Source organism: the organism of the source record quoted next, unplaced genomic scaffold (assembly GCF_019419815.1).
Source record: "Pyrus x bretschneideri cultivar Hongxiangsu unplaced genomic scaffold, Pyrus_bretschneideri_v1 Contig20, whole genome shotgun sequence".
Lineage (NCBI taxonomy): Eukaryota > Viridiplantae > Streptophyta > Magnoliopsida > Rosales > Rosaceae > Pyrus > Pyrus x bretschneideri.
The window spans coordinates 4,115,474-4,127,301 of record NW_025999502.1 but is presented as its reverse complement, the minus strand read 5'-3'; the positions used below and the strand labels follow the sequence as shown (position 1 = coordinate 4,127,301).

Below are 11,828 nucleotides of genomic sequence, written 5' to 3'. Positions count from 1 at the left end.
ATGAATCGCAGTTTGCTAAAAACGTATCATTGAATGCATTGCGAACATTGATGACTCCCCTTTACATTTATCGGTAAAACTTACAAGGATTGCTTGTATGGAAGCCTTATCCCGTGCCTCACAAATGCGTTGTTAACAGTTTTCGGATCCTTCTCTTTGAGATTGTTGAGAGGAGAAGACATCTTCCTGTAGATGCAAACGAGCCACGGGAATGGCTTCCAAAGCGGACATGGGAAATGCATAACAAAAATGAATGTTATAGACGACTCACATATATTATAGTATTTCAGAAAGGCATGTGATTCGTCTCTACAAGCAATTTTAATGTCGCGTTGTGGGATCAAAGAGAAGACATGGAAAAATCGGAGAGGATGTTATTGGTAGCTCTGCTGTGCGTTCAGAATGCAAGACCTCTCATGAGCAATGTGGTGAAGATGTTGCAGGGCGATAAAGAAATTACTCCACCGCCTTCTCCTTCTCCCCATCGAAGTTTAACCCAGCAGAGTGAAACAGATGAAGACTCGAATACTTCTGAATCAGGAATAAGGACTTCCGAATGCCCTTATCAAAGTACTTTCCATGGAATAAATGAGATTGAGCTAGCTACCGCTAAATATGATTCAGAATTTCATGTATTCGTGTTAGTTTTTGACATTTTGATGGCACAAGTTTTGTTTAGAACTGGTTGCGGAATGTAATGAAATGTATTTTATTGGTGAGATACGTGTACAAGAAGAGATCACCGCAGAAGCGACAGAATTCATAGTTGTATCCTCGATTTTATCTTATGTAACTGAAAAGGTTGATACAGAAGTTAAATAGCTTTAAGGAAAAACGATAACAGACGACTATCAGAAGATTAGGCAAAAGAATTACATGATCAGCATCGTGGAAGTGAAAACTATACAATGAGGATGAAATTGTCTGGAGAAAAATATAGGAGATAAATTGGCACTGTATTATGCAGAGGGCTATTGCTCTATATTTCCTGCTACATCAGATTACGCCGTTGCTCTAATAAAAAACGCACACAAGAAAAACATGACGGCTGAATCAAGTTACAGTATACACATCACAGAAAACTAGTGATAGAGGTTAAGGTTGATGCCGATTAGCAAATAAACAACAAAGACTTGGATACATGAAGTGAAGGTTAGACATGTAATTGAAGATTTACACAAAGAAAAACATGATCAAGTCAATATTTTTCCCGTAATTCAGAGTAGAAACAGACTACATAACTATCATATGCGATCGAGAATGACTAAAACAAATCAGATTTCTCCTTTGTAACCACCAGACCCAAAATACATCCCTGATCTAGAGGCGGCAATGGCCATTCTTTTCTGATTCTCTAGTTTGGGGCAGTCACCAATCCGATGACCAAGCCTACCGCAGTTAGCGCAGCCCTTATCCCCGCTTTCATTTGTTATTGCAACGTCCACGTAGTCTCCAATTGGATTGTTAAGCTCTGCTAAGACCGGTGGAATCCTTTGCTTTGCCTCTTGCAGGAGGTGCTTCAAGTCGAGCAGTGTCGTCTCACTTGTGATTCTTGTTTATAAACGTCGTTGCAATTCCAGTCTTCCCACATCTTCCTGTTCGTCCAATCCTGTGGACATAATCTTCAATTTCTGGCGGCATGTCATAATTTATGACATGTTGAATATTCGGAAAATCCAAACCCTTTGAGGCAACCCCAGTGGCAACCAAGACATCCTTCTTCCCTGCCTTGAACGAAGAAACGGCATGCTCTCTCTCCTCCTGACCCTTCCCTGCATGAAGGGCTACCGCGTCCACTCCTTTTAACAAAAGATACTCATGAATGTCATCCACATCTGCCTTGTTTTCGCAGAAAATTACCACAGGCGGTAGGGTCTTTTGCAGACACTCAAGAAGGTACACAATCTTAACCTCTTGCTTCACGTACTCAACCTCCTGAATCACGTCAAGATTTGCAGCTCCGGCTCTTCCCACATTTACGGTTACAGGCTTTACCAAAGCACTTTTGGCAAAGTTGAGAATTTTCGCCGGCATTGTGGCTGAAAACAAGAGTGTCTGCCTTTGATCTTTAAAATGGTCGAAAACTTCTCGTATATCATCCTCAAATCCCATATCCACCAATCTATCAGCCTCATCCAACAAATCCCATATCCACCAATCTATCAGCCTCATCCAAAGTTAAATGTCTACAATTATCGAGATTCAGCTTCTTCTTCCCCAACAAATCCTTCAACCTCCCCGGAGTAGCAACAACTATATGAACGCCTTTCCTTAGAATCTCCAACTGCGACCGCATGTCAACTCCACCAATGCAGAGCAAAGGCCTAATCTCTGGATATCCATCCTCTCTCATAGGAGCCAAATACTCCTCCACCACTTGATAAGTCTGCTCGGCTAGCTCCCTGGACGGGCAAATAATCAATCCGAAAGGGCCTTCACCCCGAACAATTGGCATCATCATCTCCTCCTGCAATGCCACCATGATCAACGGCAAAACAAAAGCCAAGGTCTTTCCCGAACCTGTAAACGCAATGCCAATCATATCCTGCCCGGATAAAATCACCGGAAGACCTTGCACCTGAATGGGGGTCGGTTGAACAATCCCCTTGGCTTTCAACTTCTCCAAAATTGGTTTCGGAAACCTCATATCCTTGAAAGTCTTAATAGGCAGCGGAACATCTTCACCACTAACTAGAATATGCCATTGCTTTCGAATCAAATCACATTGCTTCCTCGCCATCCTCCTTATATGCAATGGAGGCTTCCAGCCCGTCGGTATGGGATCCGTATAAGTGATTCCCTTTGCCAATTCACCAACTGACAGCAGCGCCTTGCGATCGGATAAGCTTTCAATGATCTCTCTCTCTTTTTGCACCATCTCTTGTGCTGGAGTGATCTCCGGAGCATCGTGCTTCAACTGTGATGCTTTGACAACAAGACTAGGAGGTTTAGGGGGCTTAGGCTTTTCTTGAGCAGCAAGTTTCGACAACTTGTACAATTCCTTTACCTTCTTTTTCTTGGTTCTGGCCGGCTGTAGCTCCTCGCCTGCGGACTTTCTCTTCCGCTCAAGTATTTTCTGAGCTTCGATTGCTCGCCGCTTCGCCACCGGCACACTCAATATAATCATCGTCTTCTGCTTCCATCGACATCTCGTGCCTCATCACCGTGCATGGAAACGAGAAAATGACAATTATTACAAGCTTTATCGTAGCCTTTCCCAATAACAGCGCCCTGTGGCTGTGGGACGTGACTCCCATGCAGATTTGAGATTTCACATCGACCGCGGTGGTACCAGGGTTTTGGTTGGGTTCTAGCAGTTGGTTTCCATTTGGATGCGGCCATGGCTTCATCCGAGCCATGGCCGTTCAAGAGAGCGAGAGAGACGATGGAGGTGCAGGTGGCTCCTGATGATTGATAAAAAAACGCTAAACCGATGAAGTTCAATTTCATTGCCTCTAAATCATTCCAATTCTTTCAATCACGAAAACGACTAACCTTTTTTCCTTCCTTTAACCAAATACATACAAAAAGATTTAAACATTGTGGACCCTTCAGATTACAACTAATGCAACCGTGATTAAAAAAAAAAGTATCTTAATAGATGCCGGGCCTTCTGGCAAACTAGTGAGTAGTGTCAACTTGCGGACAGACGTCTGTTAACCTCTCTGGTTGACAAAGGGAAATCCTTGGAAATAAACTTGAGATCACCACCGTAACTGTCATTTTCTTCATCAATATCTACTTGTCGCCACCTCCGAACATCCCCATCATGTCTTTACCAGAACCCATTTGCTTCATCAAGCTTTGTAAGCCGCCCATGCCACCAATCTGCTTCAGCATCTGCGGGGGTAGGACTTTGCTCATGTGCTGTGCATTCATGTTTCGGGATAGTGCACTCATGTCGCCCTTCTTCGGAATCTTGAGTCCTTTCATTTTGCTCCATATCTTGGCAAGGCGCTTGTACTCTTCCATCATGTCCATTACATCTCTGACCTGGCGACCAGAGCCTCGTGCTATTCGCATTATACGTGATTCATTCATGAGTTTTGGATTTGTGCTATCCAACTCTGCAAGATTAGTTGAGATATTCAGAACAATCAAATCAGTTCAGCATGATGAATTCAGTAAAAACTTAAAAGTGAGGTTTCTCATGGCTTTTTCCCCCCCGGAGGAACTAAACATGACAGTAATTGCTCAAGCTATGTGGCTTATTACACAAAAACAAAAGGAATGGCCTTTACTTACCTTCATTCGTCATTGAGTCCATCATGTACATGTAACGCTTGATCTTTGCCTGGCTTTCCTTTTCACGGCCCTTTGGCATTAATTCAGCACTAAATCCAGGAAGCATTGAGAATACCTATACAAACCAATTAAATTCTTAGCATTATAGCTACTTTTCAATTGTTTTATGAGGCTCTATAACCACAGAAAATCATGAATGTGACTCCGAACTTCCCAATCTTTTATTATTTGAGACTTTTCCATTGTTTTAAAGGCTAATAACATTATAACTACCTTTCAATTAGAATTAAAGCTACTTATCAATTGCTTTATAAGGCTAATAACCCACATCACTGCAGTCGTTTTTTTTTTTTTTTCTTTTCTTTCCTTTGGTTGATATTGTTGGTTAAAGAATTTTACTCAGTGCACCACAAACTATTCATGATTTCAGTATATGGTTTCTTGAATCCAGTTACGACATTTTGGGGAGGGGAATTTGAAGACTACTTTTATAGAGAAGCTGTAGCTACTGAGTCGGACTAACAAGCAGCATTTGAGAAAAGGGAAACACCCAACCAGATTTAGAGCAAAATTTGTTAATTTCTCAATTTTGGGAAAGCTGTTGGGAAGATATAAGGTGGTTTTTGCTAAAATTTAAAATTGGGAAAGAATTTAGGATGAGAATTGGTGAAGCTAACATATAAATGAACCAACACTGAAGTCTAGAAAAAGGGGCAATAAGAAAAAAGAGGCACGTTCTAGATAAACTTCAACAAAAAAGAATGATAACCTGGCCAATTGGACCCATTTTAAGTATGTTCTGAAACTGCTCGTACATAATCCTCATCGTAAAGTTCCCTTCTGAAAGCTTTTGTAGAAGCTCTGGCTGTTGGTCCATAGGAACAACTTCATGAATCTTGTCCATAAATCCAGACCAGTCTCCCATGCCTAGTGGTAAAAACCCATTGTTATCAAAATTATTTAAAACATTCATTGCTAAGTCGTAAGTGCAACAAAAAAATTGAAGTTCCAAGAAAGCAAGAGAGAGTGACCTAAGAGACGGCTGACAAATGGTTTAACATCAAAAACTTCAAACTCGTCCATGTGCTCTCCTGTTCCAATAAATATAACAGGACTCTTTGTTGCAGCAACACTGCAGAGTAAAATAAAATCTTGTTGTCAAACAGTTACAGATACTAAGGAGACAAGACCTAAAGAGTTCAAAATCAGCATTCCCAAAAAGGTCAAAACCCAAAAGTTCAAGCTTCTTATACTCTACAATCTCAAGACTTTACTTGAAATTCCATCCTCAGAAAACATGGAGAAACTTTGGAAACTAAGCTGCTTATTAGTAGATAACCCACTGATGATTTGGTTACATACAGTACAAATTCTACAAAGCTTGGTACTAAAGATAAGTGTTTCCAAGTGAGAACTTTGGGTCCCTAAGAATATTACAATATACAATCTAGAAGTTTCAAGGGTTGGATCATAATATGAATGTCAATGTAGTTCGGCATGGGTACAAAAGCAAGGTTTTGAAGATTTGGGCAAAACAAGTGGCTAGAATTTTATTTACTTAATTATTAGTTATATCTCATTTCTCTAAACTATTTCAAAAATTTATAACTATAAGAGATTTTCCCATGCATCCAAGAGGTTGAAAACAAGTCTAAGAACAAAGTTAAATACTGAGTTTCCAGAGTGAAGCTTAACAAAACATCTTCATATGAGTTATACCAATGCTTAAATCAAACTAAAAATTATTAAAAGATTGCAATAGTTGTAGCAACACTTACGCACTAAGAGCTCCACCTCCCTTTGCATGACCATCCATTTTTGTAACAATAACAGCCCCAACTGAAACACTTTGCCTAAAGGCTTGAGCTTGATCAAATGCAGCCTGACCAATACTGCTATCCATAACAAATATAACAAGATCTGGTTTCTGGAATATGAGAGAAAATATAAGAAGAGAAAGATATTATCAAGCAAATGGAATCAATCAGAAGGTTAATGTAGTGTTGAGTATGAAATTCCAGAAAAAGTACCGTTGCTTCAGAAACTTGACGCATTTCTTCAAAAAGAGCAGCTTCTTGTTTGTGACGCCCACTGGTATCAACAATTATAAGATCACAATTCTCCTTTTTGAACGTTTCCACACCTTCAACCGCAATTTTCACAGGGTCTGACTCCATATAGCTGCAGGGGAAAAACACCAACAATCACTTGAATGCTAAAAAGCATTAACTGCAGAAAATATGTCAGGTGGTAATGCAGAAAGAAAGAGGGATACACAAGAGCAGACCAAGGGTGGCTGCTTTTAAGTGAAAATGACCATTCCCAACCAGCAACCTTCGTTTTAACTTCCAAAACAATAAATTGGAGTCCAGACCAGTGGAGTATGAGAACAAATATAACCACTGTGGTACTAATCTAATTTACCTTCTTTCTTTAACTTTCCCTAAGAAAATGTAACAAATATCTGGAATTCAACTAATTACACAAAGGAAAATTCAACATTCCAAATTTCACAACTGTACAAGGCTTGTAATTGTCCTAAGAAATAACCAGTAGAAAGTAAAAAGTACCTTCCATAAAATGGAATCTTAGCCTTAGTGGCATTCTGCTTCAACTGATCAAATGCACCAGCTCGAAATGTATCTGCACACACTAGGGCAGGCTTCCAACCTTTTTTCTGATGATAATATGCATACTTTGTACACGTTGTGGTTTTTCCAGACCCTGAATGTCGTAAAAAAAAAAAAAAAAAAAATAGAATGAATTGGTTAAAACTGTAAACAGAAAAGATAAGTGCAATTGAAGTTCAACAGAAAATAAGATATAAACACAGCACGCTACTGCTAAATGTACATTTAAAAGACAAAAGAAGCTTTTTTCCTTAACATAAATCAACCATTAAATCTTTCTCCAGACAACACACTGACTAAAAGTTTAAAAGTTGCAGATAATAAATGCCAAATAATCCAATCAGTGTTCAACGAAAAAGAAGAATCAAATCAGCACGAAAATAATCCACTAGCCAGGAAGCATACCTTGTAAACCAACAAACATGACAACACTTGGTTTCCCTTTTTTGGGTGCGAAAGAAGGTTTCCCTGGATCCAGCATTTTGCAGAGTTCATTAAATATAGCCTATAAAGAAAGGAACACTACATTAGAAAACAACAGAAAACCAAGAGAAAATAACAGTGAAATATATTGTCGTACATCAACATATGAAATTTGCTATATCAACTGAATACAAACAGAAACGAGAGGTGTAATGTGCCCGGATTAACAAAACAAAATCCCGCACTGTAAAATGTGTCCAATCAAAATAAAGCCTTTCATCATACGCACAAGAGAAAACCCAAAACAGTACTTGTTCAAATGCAGGCCTCGATGCACGCATTGTAGGCTACACAAGATAGAAAATTTACGATCCTATAAACTCTTTTCTTGACTAAATTCATTGTATCGCTAAAGTTCTCAAGGTACCAAACTGCCAAAGGCTTCATACAATCTTGCAAATGCTGCTAACCAACTTCCGAAACAGGCAAACCAGCACGATTATCAATAGCACAATATAATATTAAATTCTTTAGCCCCAAACACAATATAACCAACAAAATCACAACAAAAAAAAAAAAAAAAAAAAAAAGAAGTTAAATGCGTGAGAGTGAATCACAGAACACGTACGTACCTGCTGAATAATCTTGCGCTTGTTGTGACCGGCGGCGAGATCATCGAGATTGACGATCTTCTTGATATTGGTCTGCATGTCGCGGACGAGCTTGAATTGAACATCGGATTGAAGCAGGGCGCGAGTGATCTCGTTGAGGCACTCGTTCAGGACCTTCTCGTCGATTACGGTCGCATTGCTCATCTGCTGGAGAGCACGCGAGATGCTCCCTCCCAATTGCGCCAACACCATCTTTGCTGATTAGAGGGGAAAACTTGATGGGTTTGTTGGGGATTTGGGAACGGATTGGGGACTCTGGGATTGGGTTTGGTAGAGATTTGGGGATTTAGGGTTTGGGTGAAAAAGTAGGGGTAGGGTTTGAGCAAAATCAGAGATGAAGTGATGTGTTTCTTCTCGAGGATGTGTGATTGTCGTCGACTCTTTATTTCTGAAGAAACTGTAATTGAAGGAGAAGAAACCCTCGAGACCAAAATCGAATTCGGTTTTTAAACGACATGCTACCCAATCTTGACTAAATTTCATGTTGGTCCCTGGACTTTCATAAGAGCTAATTTTGGGTCCCTAAATTTACGTAGCAGCTAGTTTTGGTTCTCGTTGTATATGAGATTTGACCACAATACTTACATAAAAATATACTTACAAGTATATAATTACCATGGCATCATCTGATAGTTATATATTGTAACGACATAAATGATTGTCAAATGGTGATAGTTTCTTATAGTTAATCTAGCTAGCACCATATGATTGGATTAGTGGGACCATGTCGGCACACTAACAAAAATATATTGACGACATTTTAATGAAATGACTAAATGGATGTGCAATAGTAAAGGTTTTGGACCAAATTTATCGATTTTTGAAACTCATGGATCAAAATGAGAAGATTAATCAATGTCAAGAATCATTTGCAATAAAAATATTAATTTCGTGCAATCCACGTGTCCCCATTTTATTGAATTTGTGAGTTGTCACGTACAAATTAATAGAATAGTTGACGGAATCTAAATGGAATGACCAAATTGATGTGTGGTAGTGAATGTTAAGGACGACATTGATTGATTTTGAAAGTGAGGCACTAAAATAATATGTTCAGTCAATTTCAAAGATCATTTGTGATATTTTTTTTTTCCCCTTTCAAAAAATACGTCCCAGTGTGCAGCATTTAGGCGGTAAGGTATTTGTCGAGTCTGAAAATGCTGGCTCATGTCACAGATGATGTCCATGTCATCTACAAAATGGGGTCTCATATTACTAGATGCACATAACTTTGGCCAAACAGCCAATGCGACGAAACATTTCATGCATTAGGTATGTGTTTGTACACGATTTTACACTATCAGCTCAAACAATCAAGGTCGTTGAGTGAGCAAAATTTGAGTCGTTGGATTTAATACTGAAGATTAATGTTTATCTAGGTTGAATTACCATGGCAATATTGTGGAATTCTCTGTTGCATGGCGGATTAGCGAGAAGAGTCCAAGAGCTGCAAGGAGTGCTAATATACATTTTCATGTGTATTATTTAAACTTAGTTTTAATTGCTCTCCATATTGCATAGGAGGGATGATAAGGGGTGTAGTCAATTTGGATTCACAGGATTTTCATAGACTTCGTTAAGTGGCAGATTTTGAAGGGTTTTAATAGATTCTACAATTATATATGGATTTTGTAAGGTTTATATGAATTACCATTATAGATTTCTTTGGATCTGTATGGACAATTCATAGTAAGATAATTCATCTTCTCTGGTCTAGTCGGAAAAGAAATCAGAGAGGGGAGGGTTGGATTTTTTTTTTTTTATATAAAACATCGATAGCTTCATTCATAGAAAAAGTGGTTACGATCAGACCAATTACAAGAGAGACTCCTCAAACAGTAAATCAGAAATAATATAAAGGGTTCATCGAACCAATTACAATTTGAGCCATTCAAAATAGCAAAATGTGTTAAGCATTGTTAGCATGACGACATATATGGGTAGGATGAACTCCAGTGATCGTAGACATGAGCACCTTCAGATCTTCAATGATAGTTCCCACATCGAAAAAACATTGAGAAGAGTCATGAAAGACAACCACAATCTGGAGCAAGCCGCTCTCAAGAATAATGTTTTAAAGACCCCTTTGCATCGCCAGTAAAATCCAGATCTCGCAGCCACCGCCTCCACCAGCACTGGAAAGGTAAGACCATCTTTAACTGATCTAGCCTGAGGGCCGAAAATAGCTCAAAATGACACGAAAACCGTCTCCAACGGAGGGCTAAGCCAAAGGGCTCGTGAGCCCCACCAAGCCAAAAAAAGGAGAAAATGGCTAACCGGCTGGCCCAACCCAGTTAGCCAGCCAGCCCCAGGCCTGGCCTGGATTTGAATGCAACAGTAACATGCTAACGTTAGCTAGCCGTTATATTTGAATTTTTTTTTTTACAATTTTTTTTTTTAACTTTAAAAATTCTATTTTTTCCCTATAACTTCTTAAACCATTAAACACCATTAAATAACATTAAGTAACATGAAACAATATTAAATAACATTAAATAACATTAAACAACATAAAAAAAACATTTAACAACATTTTTAAAAACATTTAACAACATAAAATTAAAACGCCTACTTCATGCTTCTTTTGGCCCAAAGATGTGCAACATGATCCTATTGTAGGTGCTTGTTTGTGGTACGGGAATGTATTATCCCATAGCACCTCATTTACTCATTTAAAGAGATATTACCAGTTCCTGGACAAGTGTCGCCCATTTTGGGTAGATGCCATTTGCCAAGTAATACCCTATATTGTACTGACAGTTGTTGATGTAGTAGTCAAGTTGAGGTGATTTACCTTCCGTCAGGATATTGAAAAGGGGTGAACGCCCGAGAACTGTAATGTCATTTTGGGATCCAAGGACTCCAAAGAAAGCATGTCAGATTCATGTGTCATATGAGGCAACCGCCAACACAATAGTTGGCTTTCTCGACCTTCCACTAAAGCCTCATTGCCATCTTGTGAGACAGTTCTTCCAATTCCAATGCACGCAGTCTAATGACCTTATCATGCCCGGAAAGCCACAGTTTTCAACTTTGCGAATGAGCCAATCCAGATGTTCTTAATTTGGGTCACGGAGGTACTCCTCTTTGTAAAGTTGAACAATTGTGTCACAGAATTCACTAAGAGTATCAAGGCATGTAGACTTAGACATACCATATGTATCATCCATAAAATTGGTTAGGGAGACATAGGCCATCATTCGGAGTGCAATAGTAACCTTCTGATGAGGTGAGAAACCAGGGCGGCCTGCTCTGTCCAGCTTCTGTCGAAACTATAAATTAACCTGCTGGACATCATGAAGTAAATGCTCGAAGACATAACGCTTCATCCAGAAGGGACATTTGAAATCATCTTATGTGTACACCTGAGTTGGGGTTGAAGTAGTTGTTCATTAGATTGGCATGTGTCATCGCTCTGTTTCGTGGTTTGTAAGAGCGACCAACAACATAGCCACCCTATTGAGGTTGTTCCTCAGCTGGTTGACACGCTATGACTGCAGTCATGTCTGCCACATATTGTGTGTTGCGCCATGCTTCAACTTCTTCATCAGACTCCTCATCTTCTCGTCTCATCTGCGCCTATTTTTCTTCCAATTCAGAATGGATGGGACCCTCAGTTGGAATCCAAAGATGATCCAAAGTTGGAATTCATTGCAAACTTAAATTGAAAGTGATTGAATCTGAAGGTGTGTGAATTATAACCCAATATCCACCATATTATGGACATTGGATCAGTTGAATCTGAAGGTGTGTGAAACCAACGACTAGCTGACGTCAGTTACTGTTGGATTTGATTTTTTTTTTTTGGCCAAAATTTTTTGGATTTGATTTTTTTTTTTTTGGCCAAAATTTTTTTAAA

The 11,828-nt window shown here is 39.1% G+C and overlaps 2 protein-coding genes across 2 annotated transcripts; both read right to left on the bottom strand.

Moving 5' to 3' along the window:
- Positions 1-1,138: 1,138 nt before the first annotated feature.
- Positions 1,139-3,375, bottom strand: LOC125477143 (DEAD-box ATP-dependent RNA helicase 35-like). Its single transcript, XM_048584079.1, is given in 4 exon segments — positions 1,139-1,544; positions 1,546-2,130; positions 2,168-3,113; positions 3,115-3,375. Coding segments are annotated over 4 exon segments (2,046 nt in total). The 5' UTR covers positions 3,360-3,375; the 3' UTR covers positions 1,139-1,274.
- A 51-nt stretch (positions 3,376-3,426) lies between these two features.
- Positions 3,427-8,169, bottom strand: LOC125477142 (signal recognition particle 54 kDa protein 2). The gene is made up of 9 exons (XM_048584078.1): positions 7,931-8,169; positions 7,281-7,380; positions 6,816-6,969; positions 6,276-6,426; positions 6,024-6,172; positions 5,277-5,377; positions 5,015-5,172; positions 4,246-4,360; positions 3,427-4,067 (listed from the first exon to the last, which is right to left on the bottom strand). The coding sequence occupies exons 1-9, from the start codon at positions 8,159-8,161 to the stop codon at positions 3,739-3,741; spliced, it is 1,488 nt and encodes a 495-aa protein (XP_048440035.1). The 5' UTR covers positions 8,162-8,169; the 3' UTR covers positions 3,427-3,738.
- Positions 8,170-11,828: the final 3,659 nt, after the last annotated feature.